We start from the raw sequence: 23,138 nt of genomic DNA, 5'->3' as shown, positions 1-23,138 counted from the left end.
CAGAATTAGTTTCATTTTGTCCATCCTCTCTCTCACACATACCATTTGGTGAATTGTCAGAGTCTCCTGGCTATTCACCCAATTGGTCTTATTTTCAGTTCTCAACTTCCTTCTGATTGGCTTCAAATGCCAGCAATAATCATGAAGATAGTCAGGACTTATGCTTAGGAAAATAAGCATGTCTTAGTTGGAATCCTGTCCTCTACTGCAGCAGAGAAGAAATTGAGACGCGGCAGTTGTCTAGGGCTGACCGTTGACAACAATGGTAGCATTATAATACACTTCCTCATTTACAGGCATAACATTACACCACTGAAGAAGACAGGAGTGTGACCTGAGAAAGCACACAATACTGATTAAGCTCTGCTCTTCCCTTGCCATTCCCTATTCCACCCACTTTTTGTCCCTTGTACTGGTGCCAACGGAAAGGGCAGCAGTGATGTGATATATTGAGACTGAAATCTATCCCAGTGTATCTTCAGGCTGAGCAAATGCACAGGAACTTAGAAGAGAACCTCTCCCTGCCCAGGAGGCATAAATAAACTCAGGGATAGTATTGCTCTGTAAATGAATATGATTAATGTCTTCACATCCTAATTAATCAAACTCTTTCCACATAGTACTGCACAGAAAATATTATTTTACACCATTGAAACAACTTCCATTAGTGGGCATTCAAAACCACATGTATTTTCTAAACTAAAGTAGAAGAATTACCTGTGTATTTATGTTTTTAACAGGTAGAAACATGTACTTCTATTCAGACATCTGCGCTCCCACCAATTATATCTCTAGTAATCAACATGCTTCAGCCACATACTGTAATTACCACTTCTGTTAGCAGAACTGTCTTAAAAGAATACTTACCCTAAATTTACAGAATACCACCTTCAAAGATAAAGCAACCACCAGCAATTATGAGATTAAAATATTTCAACTATTTCCAAAAAATATTTTGTTGTATATTTGAACATTAAACTGATACGGTATTAAGCTACTCTTTAGCATTAAACTGATACTGTATTAAGCTACTCTTTTAGCGTTAAACTGATTTTAGAAAAACTATTCTAATTTAGTAGCCAACAAAATCCAAGATTACTTCACAGCAACTTAATCACCAAAACTTATGACAACATTCGTGTGCCTGTTATTGATGTTTTCGTTCTGCTCTTTTGTAAGACCTCAAACCCATCCCATCTTTAAGTAAATGTCAGGGATGCCAACAAAATTTGTCCACACCTGGCTTGGAAAGAAGCTTCTAGGGTTCATAAAAACCCACCTCCCCACAATTATTCTCCACAATTACTCTTCATTTCAGTAGTCAGGTGCACAGCTTCTCCCCATCCCCAGTTTTACTAACTGGAAAGTCACACAAGAACTCAGGGCTTGATAAACGGTGCAGCGTTGACTTGATCAATTTAAGAAATTGAGATTTGGCTTTAGTGCATCCAGGAGTTCCCCTGGCAAGCGAGGGAAAGACTGGGAACCTCTCTTTCCCATGTCAAGGAGAGGTTGTCAAAGGACCTACAAATACTCCTTTATTGGCCTTTACAAACCAATGTTCAAGAAGGACTAAAAGACAAAATGACAGTGTGGGGACAAAAGCTGAGCTGTCTTTCCAGTAACAATACTTTGTGCTTGTTTAGAGTCCAATGTGGCTGGTATCAAGACTCTGGCCCAGGATTTGTCTGTCTATCTTGTACAGTGGTACCTCAGGTTACAGACTCCGCTAACCCAGAAACATTACCTCGGGTTAAGAACTTTGCTTCAGGATGAGAACAGAAATCATGCTCCGGTGGCACAGTGGCAGCAGGAGGCCCCATTAGCTAAAGTGGTGCTTCAGGTTAAGAACAGTTTCAGATTAAGAACAGACCTCCGGAACAAATTAAGTACTTTACCCGAGGTACCACTGTACAGTAAAAAGGTAAACTTGTGGGCGATAAATAAATAGTCCATGGTATTCGATTGAGACTACAAAACAGGCCTAGACAGAATGGTTACACACTAGAGTGGTTTTGGAATGTTAAAAAAGACAGTACAACCCAGAGTCTTAAATTCCTTAATTTGTAATGCTGAGAATGAACTGTTGAACCTGTGTAAACTACTCTGTGAAAACGGAGAATGATGTCATGAGTCACTGAAGAGAACATTTAACATAATTTTGAATTAAAGAGAAGAGGGCAAATTAGATCCTTAAGGCTGTTTACCCAGCTGGAAGGGGCCAGTTTTAGAACTTGTTGGACTAAGGTCAGCAGGAAGGAAGTTTTAATCTGTTTATTCCGAAATGCAAAATGAATAGATAATCAGAAGCTTAAAGCAAACTTTGAATCAATGACCTGACACCTGACACCATGGTGCATATTAAGCAGACTTCAAAAACAAAGGTTTAATGTACACAATGTATATTTATAATGCATAATTACAAAAGTGGATGTCTACTAAGTAGTAATTTCTATTGAATTCAGTGGTGCTTACTCTCAGGTGGGTGGGGTTAGCATTGCAGTCTTTGTTTCAAAATTTCTTCCTTTACACAGTTTCTACTATGTTTCTGAAAATCCTAATCCTAATTTCCAGTTAAAACTGCTTTTCTCTTGGCCATAAATTTACAGCTATGCATAAAAAGTTCCACACACATGTGCCTGCTTCAACTGAGCACAGGCCAAAGTGCATTACGGCACTTAGCATACGGTGATGGCAATGGAGAAAGCTTGCTTCTCCGTCATCACTGTGTCCAGCAGAGCTCTTTCAAGTGGTGAATGGGCTTGTGCCATATGACCAAGAGAGCATTGCTATGACACCCTTTAGCAGCCTTGTGTATACTTGCAAGGCACTTTAGGCTAGAGGCAAAATCACTCAGATTTGGACAGTCAGATACCAGTTACAGCAAGTCCAATGGAAGTGTCCAGAACCCTGTCTGTTCTATCTCTACAGGATCATTTTGATTATCGTGGTCTGAGGATGTGGACCAGCACTTAGAGAAGTGCAGCCAGTGTGAGACGCAAAAAAAAAAATAAAAATTGTCCCTTTCTTTAAAATTCTTAAATTGTTTTTTTTTTTAAAGTTAAACAATCCTTTTTTTTTTTTTAACTACAAAGGGCTATTCACTTGTTATTTCTATCAAAAACACCTCTAATTTCTTGAAATGTCCTGATTCTGTCAAGATACTCTAGAAAAATTACAATCAAATCCTAAATTTAAAAAGCATTCATTTTAAGGAGCAGTAATTATTTCTTTAGAAACAGTGGTTTTCTTAAGCTATATAACTTTATTTCTAAAGATCTGTTCATAATAGATAAGAATTCCTATTCCTATCAAAAACAGATACACAAGCAAACTGGATTCTAGTCAGTAGCTGCATTATTTCCTGAGGATTCAAGGTTCCCAACTTTGTACTGTATTCAGTCTAAATTAACCAATGTTTCCTTTTGGTTTTTACTGCCTAATTTTACCCAACAAAATCCTTTCATGCACAAAGAAGCTTTGTTGAATTTTTTTCGACAGTAACAAGTTTCGGAAACACAAGTCTCCTTAAATACTACCTGCTCCACTGATTCATAAACCTGTTAAAAGGTGAAAGTACGGAATAAAAATAGGTTTCAGTTCATAAAGTCCATTAGGAAGGGTTTCATTATCTTTTAAAAAGTAACATCTAGGAATTTCAAAGTTGTAAAGGTTTAGAACTCTACAATGAGTATCATTACTGTGCTCTCTGTGCACAATAAGTTATTGGGGAGGGGAGAGTCCAAGTACAAGAAATATTTCCTAGAACATTGGACTTGTCATAATTTAAAAACAGTACCACTTAAAACTGTTTTTCTGCAGCCTGATTTGAGGTAGTCATAATTTTATAGCTGAATGGTGTATAGTGTCCCACAAGTTATGAATCAGTGGGAGAGTCCTTTAGACTGCCTTGGGGGAAATAATATTTCACTAATGAGCACTATAATGAAATATCTAAAATTTGAAGGAAGCCAGGAATAGGATCCAGAGGCTGTACCAGACCTCCTCCGCCTCAACCCACAGCTTGTTGGCTTCTTGCCCAACAACAAAGGAAGTCAAGAGAATCAAAACATTACTAGAAGGTTCAAAGCATACCTGAAAATTTAAACACCGAATAACATATACTGCACGAGAAGGATTGTATGAGATCAGTAAGCTTTGGGGAGCAATAGAGCACTCAAGGATTTTGCAGGGGCCCACTCTGCTATGTCAAACAAAACCAAGCCAGAGCAATTTTGCTGTCTCTCTTGCAACTGGTGAAGAAAGAAGGACAGCTTTCCCTAAGTTTTCAATACTGCACAAGAACATTTGCTGCATTTTCTATCCGATAACAAGTTGCTGCAGGTATGTGCAAGCACAGTAGCTCATTTTGTGATAGCACTAAGGCAAATTAGAAATCAGAAGAAAGGCACATGCCTTAAGGATGTTGATCATTTAAGTTACAAAGTTGCACTTCTCAATGAAATGACATGCACTAATTGCATTAGGAATGTTTTCAACTAGTCCCTGGAGCCTCCATGTATGGCTTGGAGAGAGGGGCGGTGCAAGCCATGAAGCAGCTTAAGAAAAAAGAAGCACAGCAGAAAACCTTGCTTCTAAGGAACCTTTAGTCGTACAAATAGTATCTAAAAGAACAATGAAATCCACCCATGAGCAATTTTTTAAAAACCCTTCACTGATACTGTATATTAAGTGGTGTTCTTGAAGTGAACCCAGGAGCAAATAGTCCTCGGAGCACTAACTTTCTGAAAAACAGTAACGGGCATAACAACCAGAAAATGCTGGCTCTTATAAAGTTCATCTAGTTATTATTCTACATGTTCAGCAAAATGAAGTAGTAGGGTGAACTCTACCATGTCAAGGTTGTTGTGTTTTTAATCTCTCCAAATAGAAAAGGAAGGGAGAAGAACAACCTCATAGATTCTTTTTTACTTTAAGCGAGTGGTTTGTTTGTGCATGTCACAGAGGTGATTTTTTTATTTTTATGAAATGCCCCCATTTGTAGCCTGAAACAGTGTACCACCCTAGGACAACCATGATCTAAAGCTAGGGCCCCCCAACATGGCAGCCATTGGGTTATTTGATTGCCTGTTTGGGGAATGTTGATTACTTTTTTTGTCTGTTTTGTTGCTGGGGAGTTGTAGAAGGTTCTGAGCATCACCAGCTGTGATTCTAGGAAACTAGTATTTTGTGAGACCCATGACAGTTTCTTATGGTGGTAACCATCAAAGTAGTTCTGCTAGCACAAGGATTCTGCTTGCGTAACAGAACTTTCCCTCCTCACCTTTCCCCGTGTGCAAATCTGGGGGGAAACCCCAGAACAGATTTAGATGGGCGCAGGGAGAGGAGCAAGAGGTGAAATTCTGTTTCACAGCCAAAGTCCATGCCCTAGCAGAACTACTTTGTTGGACACCACCCTAAGATTTCTAAACATGCCCTTGGGCTCAAAAAGGTTGAGTATATATCTGATCTAGAGCTTGTTCCAGGGAATAGTGCATTTTATAAACAACTGATAGAAGGGATGACAGAATGGCCATCTTTCACTAGAATGCTGTATAGTGGTAACTGTCAAACAGACTCAGTGGACAACTGCTTAGTTTTTCCCCCACATTTGTCTGCTGCAACCAACATACAGCATTCCTAATTAGGGGATGGAAAATGTCTTCACAAGCTTAGTAAGCATTCTCAGAAACTTCATCCTAAACATATGCACAAGGGTATCTTTATGTGAGGCTGACAAAGCCTCTCCTTTTCTTTAATGCAGCGCTTATGCAACTGTTCTGGTGTTCTACTGTAATTGCAGGTGCAGCTGGTTTTGAAACAGTATCTCCAAACTATGTCTCATCTTACATGTCAGTCACCTATACAGCCAAAATCAGATATCCAACAACAAAATTTCATTCTGAAGTATAACAAAATCTATACACATAAATTTATTATTGTGCTGCTCTAGGAGCAGCTGTATAGTTAAAACAGCTGTTTCAGAATTCCATTCATAATAAAATCAAGATGATTCATCCTATCACTATGCAACTTGGCATAGCGAATCTACCTGGCAAAGGGTTTAAGCTAGCCACATTACCAAAAAGAAAGAAAGGGGGGAAAGCGAAAAAAGGAAAATGACTGAATTAAAACAGTTAATTTTTTATCATTGAAGTGCAGGGGGATTCCGTGTTTTCTACAATTTTTGGGTACCTTCAATTTTTCCTTTTTAGTTTAAATTATGTAAAAGAAAAGAGATACTACAGGGGTAAGTTAAGCGTAAGTTAATTCAGTACATGCTCATTGCCAGATTGATGTTGCCTAGGTAAAGTTGGCCACTTCATGAGAAGAGAAGACTCCCTGGAAAAGACCCTGATGTTGGGAAAGATTGAGGGCACAAGGAGAAGGGGACAACAGAGGACGAGATGGTTAGACAGTGTTCTCGAAGCTACAAGCATGAGTTTGACCAAACTGCGGGAGGCAGTGGAAGACAGGAGTGCCTGGCGTGCTCTGGTCCATGGGGTCACGAAGAGTCGGACACGACTAAATGACTAAACAACAACAACAAAGGTAAAGTTGGGTCCCTCCTCTGCCCTCTGAAAAAAGGTAATCATCAGGCTAAAAGGCTGAACAAAAGTCAGGAGGTAGGTAACATTAGTGCTGTGTCTGTTTTTATATGTGAAACACTGCCGGATTCATGTGAGCACCTCAGAGTGCTGTTGTGTGTTTGCCTGTGTGTGCAAGGATGTGCTATGGCTTCACTTGATTTGCAGTTTCTGGCCAGGCTTAGCTTCCTTGAGTGACCTGTTTTACACCTCTTTGTCACATTCTCTCAGTTTGCAATCTTTGATAACTGCAGCAGACTACATTCTAGGGCTGCAATAGACACTCTGTCTCACCTTCCACTCCCATAACATGAGGATAACAACAGATTACAGTGTATGCCAAGTACACTTCTTAAACTACTAGATATACCGGGAAGATAATACAAACTAGGAGAAATACTCTTAGAGGACTGATGTAGAGATTACTACTATAAATAAATAAATAAGTATTTTCAACATGTCAAATCACAGTATAAATGTTAATGAATACAGAGCCACAATTAAGTTAGATTTTGATGGATGCCTCCCTCCAAGGTGATCTATGTCATTCAGTGAATTTCCTTTAAGAAATACAATGAAATTATAATATCAAGAAAACTTGGGGCTAAGATGCTTACAAACTCATTCACCGAAAGCATGGAAGTTATGGGCATGGCAATTCCATTCCATGTAAGGCCAATATATACTATATACTGTGCTCATCTGCAATGGAGCTTCCATTTATCTATGTGATCCTTCAGTCCAAATTCTGTAATTCTGCAGTTTGGCAACTCTGAAGGTGATTTTTCTAGCCCTAGAATACACATACACCTGGTCTAAGTAAAAGTACACAGGCATTGAACACAAACACAACAGCATCCTGAATTCTCACTCAACAGAAGCTAGATTCTACACCTGGGTATTCTGGCAGTCAACTCTTTTCAAACTAATCACATTGTTATATCCCTAATCAATATTTATTTTCAAAATGTACAATTTCACATTTAACACTAAATGTTTATTTGAAAGCATGAAGAAGCATCATTCTCATCTTTCAATTGGCTGCCTGTTTCATGTGAAATACAAATTACAAATCCAAAAAACAATCAGCAAAATTCTAACTTTTGAAAACGTGAAAGTTTTTGAGTCACTTTTTACTTATAAACAGCAATAATTGTAAGAAAAGAATCAGACTTAATTCAATACTTGTTGTAATTATAGAGACTCTGTCTCTCAATTCTATCTTTCAAGCTGGACTGACAAGTTCAATTTAAAGAAAACATGCTGCAAGCATTTTTCTTTGTGGTGCAGTTTAAATTGTTGGCAATAAAAAACTTGCTAGGGGCTTTGGAATGCTGCCTTCTTCTGTTTCCACTACTTTCCACAACTTGTATTGGCAACAAAAATAGTGGTTTTTAGAAATGTAAAATTTTAATTATAAATTGCTTCAAAACATAAATGGAATCTAATTGGTTACAAAATTATATTCTAACATTATCAGGAGATTGTTTCATATAATTAATTTATTAAGGCCTAATTTGGAAGGTCTGGAAAGTTGCACATTTTGAATCCTTCAGGCAAATAACAAACTGATTAGTAAATGTAATAAAGTAATTTATTCCACTGACAAGTGGAATTAAGGAGTGCAATATCCTACTTGATCAATTGCCATTTTAAGAACATTAAAACTTCATACAATTATGCTATCTTTATGGTATGCAGAACCTGAACTCTAAATTAGCATCATCTTCCTTGCATGAGTGATTTAGTATGAAGTTTCAGACAGGTTGTGTTTTTTTTAATGAAAAAAGAAAGGAAAGAAAACCAGGAAGTCTCTACACACACAATGTAAGAGGAAATCATTATTTTTCATAGAAATTTAAATGAGCGTTAAATGTTCTTTAACTCATTTTAGGATATCTTGGAATGCTTAATTTCCAGATCAGCATAACCAGATCACTGTAGTCCATGCATTGGTAAACTCAAGGCTGGGTTACTGTAATGTGCTCTTTGCCCTTTAGCCTAGTCTAGAAGCTCCAGCTGGCACAGAAGGCAGGAGCTAGGCTGCTGGTGAGGTCAGATGGTAAAAGCATGTGACATCTCTCCTAGAAAATCTATACTTGCTGTCTCTATCCTACCTATCCTATCCTACCATGCCAAGTTCAGGATACTGAAAACCCTTAAAAACTTGGGTCCAGGATACCTTATGAAGTGCCTGAGCCCTTATATCGCAGTCTGATCACTGAGATCATCCAAACTCAGAGCACTGTTAGTTGTCTCTGTGTTACCACCTACTATCTCAGCATTAGAGTTCTGTGATTTTACAGTACTTACCCCATGCTCTTTGGCAGACATAACTACTTTAAAAAGTATGTCCTCCTCAACAAATGGTCTCACGGCATCATGGATTATTACTACTTCTGGTTTCTGAAGTGGTGAACTGAGAAGGTGGCTCTCTGCAAATTTTTTCAATCCATTGAAGATCGATCTATGACGAGTCATTCCACCTTCGGCTACTGTTGTTCGTTTGTGACCGTATTTTTTTATAATAGACTTCATTACTTCAACGTTCTCCGGAGACACCACCACAACAATATCAGATATCCAGCTGATTCTATAAGGCATTGAATAAAATTATTTAATGTACATGTCTAAATATTCAAGTATATTTTTTTTCTAAATATGTAAAACAAAATGGTAAAAGTATCTTTCAGAGTTTCTTTAATTTTACTTGTTTGCCATTTAGGAACACTAGCAAAAAAAGCAAGACACAATTCACATGTTCAGAACAATGGTGAACTATGTTTTACCCAACAGAAACTTCTACATTAGATCTTCGAATCATACGTAAATCGTCTCATTTACTCAACTAAATAACCAACTTTGTGACCAGAATTTACTCACAACTGCAATCTATTTGTCAAGACACAAAATATTCTTAGACATATACTATTTACTAGAGGCATAAGAAGATTCTCTCCTATTATGACTGGGGATAGCGTATGGCCTTAGGGAAACCTGTAGTGAATTTGCCAACTATGGCCCCATCTGCACTATACATTTAAAGCAGTATCATACCACTTTAAATATTTAAATCCTTGAACGATTTAATCAACAGTATCTCCAAAAAAAATTACACATCACTGGGGCAGATAGGTGAACTAATGCCAGTGTACTGGAAGAAACAAAGATCACCAGTGTCAAAGCAATGATTCTTCAACATCAACTTAGTTGGACTGGTCATGTTGTTCGGATGCCTGATTACTGTCTTCCTAAGCAACTACTCTATTCCCAATTTAAGAATGGAAAGCGTAATGCTGGTGGTCAACAAAAAGAGGTTTAAAGACTCTCTCAAGGCAAATCTAAAAAAAAATATAGTACTGTACTGTATAAACGCCAACAATTGGGAAACACTGGCTTGTGAGCATTCCAATTGGAGAACAGCCTTTACCAAAGCTGTTGTGGACCTTGAAGATGCACGAACTCAGGGTGATAAGGAGAAATGAGCTAAGAGGAAGGCTCATTTGGCAAACCCTCACTGTGATCAACTCCCACCCAGAAAACTATGTCCCCACTGTGGAAGGCCGTGTGGATCCAGAACTGGCCTCCACAGTCACTTACACAGTCACTCACTGTTAAGACTGATTTCATGGAAGACAATCTTACACGGCTATGAGTAATCGCCAAAGAAGAATGAGATACCACTTTATATAGCCATAACTTTCCCCCCAACAATTCTGGGAACTTAATATTTGCTACGGGTACTAAGAGGTGTTAGGAGACCCCTATTTCCCTCACACAGCAACAGCTCCCAGGGTGATTTAACAATTAATCCTTCTTCCCAGTGAGTTTGCCTTAGTGGAAAGTGTTTTCATTCACAGAACCCAGTTTCTGCAGAAATCTCCTACCAGTGCCATAACCCATGCTGTTCCAGAGGGTACCCAACCCTCAGAAACATATTTTTAGGGAGCCTTAGGTGGGTAAAGGGGATTGGTGAAAACTGGGACTGTGCATGAGCTGAAGTACATACTTTTCACCAAGGTAAAACCACCACTGGATAGAGTAGAACTTCTAAGTAGATGTCATTTCTACCAAAATGCAAGCTCAAAAATTACACTAAAAGAGAATATTTATTTAAAAAAATAGTTACTTAGTTTTCCTTTAAAATGTATCAAAACCTTTACATGTTTTCAGATTGCATTCTATTTTGAAACAGAAGCTAAATGGAATGTTTTATATTAAGGGGTGATAATTAAGCTTTGGAAAGCAGGTCAAAAGGCAGAATATAGCACAAACAATATTTTTATTTTTATTTTTTAACCCAATACAGTACTACTCAGTGCTCGCTTCACTTATGAAATAGACAGAAGAATACAGTGTGTGGTGCTCATGAAAGAATTCATGAACTAATTTTATCAAGACGATGAAGCAGATAACTTCATTCAAAGAAGCAAAAAGTAATAGATGGAATCAATTTCTGTCTTTTAGCAGACTTCATCAAGACGTAGATCCAAATATATCACAAAGCTAATCATGGGTCATAACTCCTTGAAAAGAAAAAAAGCTTCTGGAACATAATAGAACTTGCAACTTTGTGCTAAAATGTTTTCCAGATGTCCCTTATTTTAGAAGACGCCAGCTCTCAGAAAAGGTACATCACTTGGTACCCTTTCAGTGGTGGTGGGATATTTGAGCTTTTCAGCTAAAGACACCTTTTTAAATTTGACCAAGGACTAGATGGTGCCTGTTCGGGGCAATATGCCATCAAAGAGCTATTGTAAATGGAAGAAAGTCTCCAATTAGAAGATACTGGAAAGCAAGGAAGCCACAAATGATTGGAGTGGGGGGTCTTTTCATATGTTTTCTGAGAAGGGTACTAGCTGCTGATGAGTCCCAGAGATTGAGGCAGGAGCCAATTAAATTGTTAGCATGACACTGTATAAAGTGCTGCCAAAGCTCAAAGCAAGACACAGTAATCCTCTGGCATCTGTAAAGAATGAAAGCAACCCACCCAGGATGGGGTCAGAGAAGGCTTCTTGGAAAGAGCCAATACAGATGGAAAGAGAGAAGGGACATGCAGGGTGGCACAAGTGGGGGGGCTAAGACAGCTAAGAATGAATGAGCGTAAGTTGGGGTGCCAAAACAATGCTCATTCATCATGCCAAGGTATGCAGAAATACCAACATATGCGTAAATTAGTGATAATAGAATATTAGTCAGCGTTAACCACACACACTAGTTTTTCCACCACTACCACCACAGGGTTTTGTTGGAGAGAATGGTGATAAATCTATTCCTCTGGAACCATTGGCATGTAATAGGGAACACTTGCAGGGGTTCATCACAGTCAGTTTAAACCAATATGTTGATTTTATGTGGGTGACAGCATCGCTCCATTCCCTTCTAAAAACTATATTTTTAACTCAGCTTCTGTGCTGTATATTTTGTATCTTTAAACAAATTCACATGCAAGTACTCTCTTCTGCCCAAGTGTGAAGGCTTTCTGGAACAGAAAAACACTCCACTCCTGAACTCAGACACCTCTTTATTGATTCACATAAACAGCCATTGTATTAGAAACAATCTCCAGGGCTAAGCCCTGTGAATTTCTGACTCTGTATTCCCATTGCCCACCTTAACACAGTTTGAAAAACTGCTGAGTACAACCATTCTTCAAATATCCAAGTCATTTTCCTTTCTGCACATTTGCACATGGCAAAAAGGTCACTGACCGAATCATTCTTCACAGGCAAACACAGGGTAGTGGTGTGCAAAATTACAATTTATGCACCTGCCAAACTATTAAGACAACACATTCAGTCTATGAGGAACAACAAAAGCAAAGAAGGGCAAGCCACAAAGGGTGGCAGGCAACACAAATGGACCACAACAGGGGCAGAAAGAATGTTATTAAAAATGAACATGAGAAGGCAAGATTGAATTCAACAGATGGGGTAGTAAGCATGCACTGCGTTGTTTCAAAACACAATAAACTTAACCTAAGTCAATGTTATTTCAGGCTCAGTCCTGGAATCTATTTTCAGCATGCATGGCCTCAGTCACATATAAACCAGTTCCTTTCCAACATTCCAACAGACTCTCATGCAGAATGTTCAACCTTTTCAGACTCAGAAGCTCCATTAGCCCATACATGCAGTACAGCACTGATCCTTAATTTACCTCCATATGCAAGTAATGCTGTAATGCCACTGGGCTGATCCACCTTAGGTCAGGATACAATCCAGCTTTGAGTCCTGACCAGCTAGTGAAAGACTATTGCCCTAGTGGGGCTAAGAACCCTGGACTGGATTATGCAGATAAAGAGAAAAGCTATACAAAACAGGGGTAGGCTTGATTCTCAATGGAATACTCTAGAGTCTAGAGTACAGGTGTCCCCTCACTTATGCAGGGGTTATGATCCTTCACCCACAAGCATAAATAAAATTGCATAAAGTGCAGAGCACCCTCTAAAAAGTCTCTAAACGTCTATTTTTTCTGCTCTCCAGTTCCCTTTCCAACCCAGACCAAAATATCTATAGTAGAAGCTCTGGGACCAGCTGGAGGTTGGAGGACACACAGGAAAGTGGCAGCGGTGGCTGCTGCTGTGCTACCCCACATGTCGGCTATTAGGTAAACAAAACCCCACTGTGCCACAGGTCTCTTTGGGGCTTCCTCCGCCCTCTTCAGGTTCTGGGGAGGGTATCCTTGTAAGCTGCGAGGACCCTCCAGCTCTCTCCCACCACTTCCTGGTACAGTATGATTCTATTTATTTATTTCCCAGCACCATGCAAGCAGAACACAGGTAAGTGGGGAGATGCTTGTAAGTAATCAGGGCCATGGAACAGATTTAATGCCAATCACAATAATGTGCCCAAGTGATACCTTCCTATTTTATATATTCAACCATGGCAGTCCAAATTTTATGGTATCCATAATTGAAAGCAGTCCAGACTAAAGTACTGCCCCATGACTGTATGGCTCCCTGTTTGCACCAACTGGGTATACGCTTTGACATCAGCATTTCTGACAGTTCGGAAAAATGACAATTGGAGCTGGAGCAATAAAGGCCTGCCATGAATAGCTGGGAAATACAGGGTGGGGACAGTAGCTATTCCAAAATATTAACTGTGGAGTTAAAGAGTACAACAGCATGGAGTCTATTCTTTGTGGGCTCTGACAGTGTCTCTCTAACTTTTCAGGCAGGCCTCTTTTTCCAGCCATACCAGGACTTGACAGGGAGAAGGACTTGTGACCCAGTGAATGCAAAATATGTGATCTACCAAAGAGTTATGGCCCCGTTCACATTATTTACATGCTTACAATTACTGATGTAGGGGTTTCAGTGCCGTATTTTCCCCACATAATTTTTTTTCCATTTCATAATTTCATTAGTAACAGTAAATAGATGTCAACTACAACTACAAGTAAATATTAGGCAATGCCACTAGTTTCATTTACTAAACACAGTTATGTTAAATTAGATTACTCCCTATGACATCATAAAAATTTCCAGTAAATTACCATAATTCCAATTCAATTTTTTAAATTAAAAAAAAATACCACATCACTTGCAATGATTTTTCTTTTCTTCCCATCAAACCTACAACTTTAGGATTTGGAATTACCTGGAATATGAAATGACCTGGGATATAGACAGCTACATACTCAAGATCATTTACAGACCAAACCCGTGAATACTTTGAAAGAGCCCACGCATTTCAAGCAGCTTAGGTGTACCCAGCTGCATAGGATCAAATTCCAAAGCTGCAGTTCAAAACACAGTAAGAGCTTCCCTGAACTTAGTGGGACCTCCAAGTCAACATGTACCATGTACGCCACCTTGAGCTCCTTAGAAAAAAGGTGGGGTGTAAGTGTAAAAGATAAATAAGTACAACACATGCTTAAGCTTCCATTAGTGATCATGAGCACTCAGAACTGCAAATACTTTTTACTAGCTGAGGCTCCATAGGACAAGGGATCCGAGTAGGTGGGGCTTGCCTTTGAACATCTCCCTCATCTTAGCCATAAAGCCCTGGAATCAAGGCTGCAAAACTCCTAGTGTTAAATCAGAATAAACACCCCTGTATTCAGCATGTAAGTAAGCACGACTCTGAAAGCGAATCCTCGTGAAATCAATAGGTCTTTTCAAGTGTGCACATAACACAGAGCTGAATTTGATTTCCTGACTCCCCTTCCTTTTAAAATGTTTATAAGTAGGTAAAATTGTAAGCTTCGGGGCAGAGCTGCGTCTTTTTCAAAATCTCAGCTACGTGAAGTGCTGTTGCCATGATTATGACCTGCATTTTTGCCAAAAACCCTTATTGGGACCGACCCCAACGTTGCCCAAATGCGATATTTGGGGGGGGGGGGTTCCCTCATACACCCACACTGCTTCCTTTGTATTTTACACATTGACAGTTATTATTTCTCTCAGAAGGCGGGAGGGGGGCTGAGGTAAGCGCGCCATTCCTGTCAGCCCTGGAGAGCGTGTGCGCATGCGTGGGTGAAGGGAAAAAGCCGTTGGCCGCACTAAGTCAGGCTGGCGTGAGGGAAGAGGCGGCGGCGGCGGCGGCAGCAGCTATTTACCTTTCCATGGCTCGCACCGTGTAACTAACGAGCGGCCTCCCCAGCAGAGCGCAGAACTGCTTCGGAGTGCAGCCGCCCAGGCGCTCCCCGCTTCCTCCGGCCGGGAGCACCGCCGCCACAGACACCGGCGGGCGTCGCTCCCGAGGCGCCTCCGAGCCCTTGCCGCCGCAACTGCCCTCCCTGAGGTCAGTCACCGGCAGCTCCATGTTGGAAATCCGAATTGTGGCTCCTTTTCTCCCTTCCCCACCACCCCGGAAGAAAAGGTTGTTGCGCGCGCGCCAGGGACGGAGAAGGGGCTTGTCTCGAGCAGCCGCAGCCGCCCGCCTCACTTTTGACCCCCAAGCCTGGGTGTGAGTCGCAAAAACCATCGGGCGCGCTATGCCGGCTGCCTGGATAGCTCGCCCCCGTTGAATTGATCTCTTGCCTCACATATTCTCAACAAGCCACCATCCTTTTCCTTGTTTATCCTCTCCCGCCCCCGGCATTTTTTTTAAAATTAAATTTACTTTGTTTTTAAGTGGGTTTGGCTGGCCCTTTAAATTGCCCCTCTTAGAAACGAGGGAGGGAGGGTGACGCTTGCGTGCTTTCTGCGCATGCGCCTTGCCCATTTTTTTAAAAAAGGCTGGGCTTCAAAGCGGAAGCCACGTGGCTGCCGTCGGCGTGACACTGCCTTCAGTTTAATGCCTGCGTCGTTTTTTGTTTTTTTTGAATATTTATTAAAGTTTCAAAGAAATTACAAAAATAGAAAAAAGAAAAGAAAAAATAAGAAAAAGAACAAAAAATACAAAATACAGAAAAATAAAAACAGTTAAAAACAGATCAGTCTTTCCATCTCTATCTTTCATTTACTTATTTCCCTGACCTCCTCTCACCTCCCTTTTTTGTATCCTAGTTCAGTAGTTGTTTCAGCAAATCCTTACCCTTTTTACTTTTATCTTAATATTTTATCTTAATATATTGTAACTTTACATTTTCACCTGTTATCAATTCCTCTTTACTTAATCCTTTATATCTTTTCTGCTAAAACCACATAGCTTAATTCCGACATCTTTCTAACATTCCTTAATTTTACAATATTTCTGTAGATAAACTTTAAATTTCTTCCACTCTTCTTCCACCGACTCTTCTCCTTGGTCTCGGATTCTGCCAGTCATCTCAGCCAGTTCCATGTAGTCCATCATCTTCATCTGCCATTCTTCCCAGGTGGGTAGATCTTGTGTTTTAATGCCTGCGTCGTTGTGGCTAGACATGGTTATCTTGTAGACTGTCTACGTTAAGGATGTTGCCCTAGTTTTTTGACCACACTTCGATGCATATGTAACGTTTCAGCACAGAGACCAGTTACTTGCTCTGTGTCACTCTGCAATTCAGTAGCCTGGGTTGCAGAACAGGACAAGGCAAGCTATGGCGTGCAAGGAGTGCTCTAGCTACTTTGCTGCTCCCCTGGCCATTTGTGCTGCCTCCTCACATGCACTGTCCACACGGGTAGAGAATATGATGCCCTTCAGATATTCCTGGACTCCAGCTCCCTTCAGTTCCAGCCAGAATGGCCAGTGATTAGGGAAGAGGGGAATTGGAGTCCAGCTACCATGGGCGTAGCTGAGTAGGCAGCTGCCCCCCATCAAGTAAATAAAAATACTTAACTAAATGACCAATAATGCCTGCCCCCCCCCCAAAAAAAATTCTGACTATGCCCATGCCATGGATCATGACAACTCCAGTGTCAATGTAAACCATGGCTAGGAAGCCTGGACTATCTTACTGGACTACAACTCACGTCATCTTTGACTATTGGCCAGGCTGACTGGGGCCAATGGGAGTAAATCTTGCAAATTCTGGATGCTCCCCACCCCTGAAGTAAACTCTTGTTTCTGACTTTTATTCATCTGAATGACACTTCCAGACTGACATTTAGGGAAGTGGGATAAAGCTAACTATACCTCTTTGTTTCCCATTAAAATGCTCTTGACATATGTAAATAGTCCTTGTGCCCTACAATGAATGGCAGCTGTCTTTAAATATTTCAGTACAATTGCTTATTCACTGTATGCCCAACAATATAAGCTACTGTTGATTTTTTTGAAAGGCCATGGCAAAATTATAGCTTTGAGGGAGTTCCTGGTTGTCTGCTAAAAGGTGCTCATTGTGCACCGAGATGGAAGTTAAATGCTTCCTTTTCCCAAGTTGCTTATCCAATGAACTGGATATATACAAGCAAACACTTGTATATATCAGTTGGACTTTTCTTTTTTAAAAGAGCTGCTAATGAAGGTATTTCTTAATCCACAACAATAGCTGCCATTCTGTGCACACATAGAACACATTGTGGAGATTAGGATCCCTTCCTTAAGAGATAGCATGCTGGACATGCATTTGTTTACTTGACAACACAATCCTATGCATGTCTGCTCAGATGTTAGTCCCATTAAGCTCAGTGAGGCTTCATCCTAGATAAGTGCTTACAGGGTTGCAACCTGAAATACTTAGTGACCTGGACAGAATCTAGCAAAAATCAGTCATGACTAAATTCCATTGGAAGCAATAGAATAGGATTTAGTTATGGTTAAAAGTGGGACCTGAAACAAAATGCCATTGTATGTATTCTCACTTTGGGGCCTTACTTGTTGTGCTATACAGTTCCAAAGGGCTGCCAGCTGACTCCAAACCTGAGCGTTTTATAGCTATATAGGGGTGGGCCATGCAGTTCTGGAGATGGGAATGGCATCAAACAGCCTAATTCTGCCCTTCAGAAAACTACAGTATAAGCTATCAGGGGGAGCATGAGCAGGCTGATTTCTTCTCTTTCTCAGCCCCTCATTTTCCTTTCAGTTACTTGTTTTCAACTTACACTCCACATTTCTAGTGGCTCTCAGTAACCAACAAACAAAGCCATGGGAATCCAAGCAACAGTAAAATAGAAGTTATTATTAGCATGTAAAAAAACCTATACAATACAAAAGACAAGTTATCCAAGCCACTATGGCTACTGTAGAAACAAAAAGCTCTCCAAATAATGGGGTTGATGGGAATTGGAGTCCAACTGCATGTGGAGGACCACAGATTCCCCACCCGTACGTCCTCGGGGTTTACTCCTGAAGCTTTTCTCATGAATAGCTGCAAGGCAGTGGAGGTTTAGTTTTCAGTCTCCTAGAAGTGTAATAATAAGTACAGTGGTACCTCGGGTTACATACTCTTCAGGTTACAGACTCTGCTAACCCAGAAATAGTACCGCGGGTTAAGAACTTTGCTTCAGGATGAGAACAGAAATCGTGCTCTGGCGGCGCAGCGGCAACCGGAGGCCCCATTTGCTAAAGTGGTCTTCAGGTTAAGAACAGTTTCAGGTTAAGAACGGACCTCCAGAACGAATTATTTAACCCGAGGTACCACTGTAATTAATAATTAGTAAAAGTTAATATGCTCTGAATTGTATGGTTATTGTGTTCACTAAATATCTAATGAGTCTAAGCAATAAATATCTGTGGTTTCTCTTGCTGTTACATGTTTGTGCAAAGCACATGTTGGGGAGAAGAGGGAGTATGCACTGAAACCTACTCGGTGCTCTCAGTTTTTGAACCAATGGGGTTAGGTCCAGTATTTAAAGAGCCCCCACCCCTGTTACATCATTAGAACCTGAACATAAACCTATGAAACTAGAAAAGAGCAAAAAATATCAATGTTTGGTCCAGATCCTAGGTATCGCACCCTCACTAAAGGAGACTGTATTTCTCTTTATCTTATATGCTGCTTTATTACAAGAATGATGACTAGACTACTGATCCTAAACTGAATATTTAGTTGCCCAACCACCCCCTCCAGAACCCACCATTCTCAACTGACTCTCAACTGCCTCGCATTCAAACTCCCTTTCAAATCCTCATCCAATCATCACTCACCACCAGAATTCCACAATCTCTCTTTTCCCCTGCCTCCTTGACATTCCCATAATAATTCTGATACAATTACCTTAATAACCCTATTACATTCAGTATTTTATACACACTGCTTCCTATAACCGTACTGTTAGAAGCACTTGAGCTTCCCATTCCTGGTTCCTAGGAAATGGGGGTGAGCAAACTGCAGGTTCTTCATCCCTGTTCTAAACAGGTGTCCTCCCCAAATGAACTGGGAATTGTAGTTTGTTAGAGGTTCTGGGGATTGTAGGTCTGTGGCACGAATCATTTCGGGGGAAATAATGTGCTTTAAAGGCACATTGGATGCTCTTTAAAACATAAGGTAAAGGTAAAGGTACCCCTGCCCGTACGGGCCAGTCTTGACAGACTCTAGGGTTGTGTGCCCATCTCACTTAAGAGGCCGGGGGCCAGCGCTGTCCGCAGACACTTCCGGGTCACGTGGCCAGCGTGACAAAGCTGCACCTGGCGAGCCAGCGCAGCACACGGAAACGCCGTTTACCTTCCCGCTGATAAGCGGTCCCTATTTATCTACTTGCACCCGGGGGTGCTTTCGAACGGCTAGGTTGGCAGGCGCTGGGACCGAGCAACGGGAGCGCACCCCACCGCGGGGATTCGAACCGCCGACCTTTCGATCGGCAAGCCCTAGGCGCTGAGGCTTTTACCCACAGCGCCACCCGCTTTAAAACATAGCATCATAGAATTGTAGAGTTGGAAAGGACTCCGGGGGTCATCTAGTCCAACCCCCTGCAATGAAGGAATCTCAACTAGATGATCCATGGCTGATGGCCATCCAAGCGCTGCTTAGAAACCTCCAAGGAAGGAGAGTCACTGCTTCAGGCCCTAAGGGCCTCTGGAGCAGGAGAAAACAAACTTGCTCCATCCTCCATGTCACAGCCCTTTAGACTTTAGTTATTGAAAGGGCTGTATGGTGTGGATCTCATTTCAGTGTTATGAGAGTGTAAGCAACACATTTCTCTCTCCCCTTTCTCCACACCATGCAATGGTACCAATTGCAATGGTAACCAATTGCAATGGTAACCAGAAGGCTAGAGTTTGGAGCCCAGCCAGGGCTGGCTGTGGGCAGGATCTTTGCATTGCCGGGGGTTTGACTAGATGACCCTTGGGATCCCTTCCAACCCTGCCATGCTATGATTATATCAAGGAGCTAAAGGACCAAAAAGATGCTTCTGAAACATTTGGGAATCTTAGGAACACTCTCCTCACCTGTGGCTTCCAGCAAGAGCTTGCATCTTCCTTAGCAGAGCGGCAATCCAGAACAAGGGGGAAAGGCTCACAGTTCAGGTAGGTGGAAATGCCAATTGAGTGCCCTATACCAGGGGTGGCCAACTTCCAAGAGACTGCGATCTACTCACAGAACTAAAAACTGGCAGTGATCTACCCCCATTTTATTGGGGTTCAGGTCACAGTTGTTGAGTTTTTTTAGAGAGGGTGTTCAGGAGACTGAAGTTGCTTTGCTTATTTAGGGAAGGGAAACGCCACATTATTAAAGTATTTTGGGGAGAAAGAGAAACAGCAACTCACAAAAGGATCGCTGGGGGGAGGGGAAATCGCCTCGGTTTGTAAACTCCATCTTCAGTTCTCCAACAATGCGGGGTGAGGAGCGAGGCCAGGAGGCGGCCAGCAATCGACCGCAATCAACAAAAACATCGCAGGGATCTACCAGTAGATCACGATCGACCAGTTGGACATCCCTGCCCTATACTATAGGAATGCTTCCTTCCCGTGTGCCCCACCCTCATGTGCCAGACTGGTGCTAGCATGGCTGGGAGCCAGGCGCCTGTTGATTCCTCCATTTTCTTTGCAGAGAGGGAGTCTTTCCCCAACAGATACTTTGTTCTAGCCAAATACCTAGAGAGATGTGATGATCCTCAGGTACTGGGGCAGATGGAAGGAAGGGGTCCTTGTGAAACACGTTTGGGGCGTTTGTTGCTTCCAGCAAGTGCTTTTCAGAAGCATTGTTCCCTCCAACGGGAGGCTGAGCATAGCCATCACGACTTTGATAGGCCTTTGATAGGCCTCTCCTCCATGCAATTGTCTAGCCCTCTTTGAAAGCCATCCCATCCAAGATGCTCTTGTGGTGCATCTGATTCTCCTGTGCTTCCTTGCTCCTGCAAGGAGATGACTATTGTGAGATCCTTTGGTTAACATCTATCTGGGCTGGAAAAAATTAAAGAATCAGAGGAGACTGGTGAACTTCCCTTGAAGCACAACTGATCAAAGGCAGGCAGATCTGTTAGATGCTCAAACAACAAAAGATGGTATCATACCTCGCAAGCGTCTCATCTGATGGAGAAGAGAGCAGTTAAGTGGTCGGTGGGGCTCCAAGTTGTCGTTCCTGGATCCCACCACAGCCCTTCCAAGTTGCCCAAGAAATCAATGTCACAAGAGTTTTTTCCTCGCACCTCCTCCCCGTGATCCCACGTGGGGCCTTCTCAGACATTTGCTGTGTCTGAACCAACAGATCCCACCAAGCCAAGTAATTGAGGACCCAGTGAGAAAAGGAGTGTGCGCAGTCATACCAGAAATAAACACAACTAAACAGGTATTAGAAGTCACCCCAGAACCAGCCCTACTCAACATCTTCCAAGATAGCAATGCCCACTCGCACTATCAAGAGCTCATAACCCACCGACAGCATACGATTCAATATGGCTAACTTAACCTGACAACCCCACTCACCCACGCACAAACAAATCCTGCTGCAGCCAGCCAAAGATGATCAACCACACGCTAGGTCAGCCTAACCTCTTTCACCATCAAGGAAACATAACAAGTGACTAGAAAGAGAACTTCCCCAAGTGACACTGACAGAAAAACCCCAAGCATACACTAAATAAAAGAACTAAAGCTTTGCCACCCCAGTCCCTCTCTCCCATCCCCCGACCCCCTTCCAGGGCTGGATTTAGATGAAGACAGACCCTAGGCTACTCCACTTGGCATCAGGTGCACTTCTGTCATTTCTTTGCTGTTCCCTCACTCTTTGTCTCCTTGTTTTGTGGTCAACATTTGGCAAGGTGGCTTTTGCTTGTTTCTCATGCTCATCAAAATCTTCTCTTTAAAAAATCCAGAAGTGAACTGTACAAACTTGCACAAGAAATCAATAACAGGTCTGATTTCTGAAGGGCTTTGCTGACCTTGTGAAAATGACCTAGCACACTTACACCTCTAAGATTCTGCAGACTTTGGCTGTGAATTAGGGTCCCACCAAAAAAAAAAAAATGAAGTTGGGCCCTAGAGTTTCAAATTGGTCCCCACTGGCTGGCCCTGAGTCTCATAGTTGCTGGGCCTGAGTTGCCCTGCCCTCACATGAAGTCTTGGGTTTGCAATTTTGGGAGAGGGGAGACTGTCTGCTGGGGGCAGGTGGGCTGGGGAGGCCCCCTAGATTTAGAGGCCCTAGGCTTCAGCCTATTTAGCCTATACATAAATCCGGCACTGGTCATGCAGTTTGACGTTCTCGTCCATGTGTCTCTATTAATTCCTGACACTTCATTTTAATCCCTGTACTCCTTAGCAATCATTGGCTCTTAAGCAGGGTCCAGTGTAGCACAGATGTTTATTTCCATATTTCTCACACTGATTTCACAGCGTATAGCTTGGCAGTAAATTCTTTCTGTTACTGTTTAATGCTGTTACCCTCTCTTCTTGAGTGATTATAGGGTAACATCCGAGTGCTACTGAACTGACCAGAAGCCGCTGCACTTGTCACCAGCCTCTTCTGAGGTCTAGGTCAGCTGTTTTTGTGCAGCCTTTTGAGTTAGGCGCATGGAACGTACAACAGCTGTTTGTCAATTACTGCTGAGGATTGTACTTACAAAAGCAAGTGTTAGGAGAAGGGTGGGGGGGACCATTGATTTTCCAAAATTATCTAAAGTAAGACAAGCTACTATTCCAGTTCTGAAAATATAATCCAGGGCATAGGACTCTCACAGAAAATGGAGCCCTCTAAAGAACAGTGACAGTTTCACCCATGTGCATTTCATTACAAATTATCGTACGTTTATGTGGAAAATCAATTCTCAGGGGGGCAGTGGTGGGCGGGAGGGGAGCATGGTGG

At 41.6% G+C, this 23,138-nt stretch overlaps 1 protein-coding gene across 2 annotated transcripts in view; it reads right to left on the bottom strand.

Moving 5' to 3' along the window:
• CRPPA (CDP-L-ribitol pyrophosphorylase A) overlaps nt 1-15,832 on the bottom strand; it is a 50,298-nt gene extending 34,466 nt beyond the window's left edge. Inside the window, exons 1-2 of one of the 2 annotated variants that reach the window (XR_014540323.1) lie at nt 15,153-15,832; nt 8,901-9,180 (exon numbers count right to left, since the gene is read on the bottom strand). Coding sequence is in view for 1 of the 2 variants with exons in the window: in XM_083578752.1 (XP_083434878.1) it covers nt 8,901-9,180; nt 15,153-15,520 (648 nt within the window). In the remaining variant the exon portion in view is untranslated. The remainder of the gene's footprint in view (nt 1-8,900; nt 9,181-15,152) is intronic. The other variant, XM_083578752.1, reaches the window with a different exon arrangement.
• Between the last annotated feature and the right edge of the window lie 7,306 nt (nt 15,833-23,138).

The sequence above is a fragment of the Podarcis filfolensis genome, assembly GCF_964270895.1.
Source record: "Podarcis filfolensis genome assembly, chromosome: 12".
Lineage (NCBI taxonomy): Eukaryota > Metazoa > Chordata > Lepidosauria > Squamata > Lacertidae > Podarcis > Podarcis filfolensis.
Note: the sequence above shows the minus strand (reverse complement) of the source record. Positions and strands in the feature narration are given on the sequence as shown.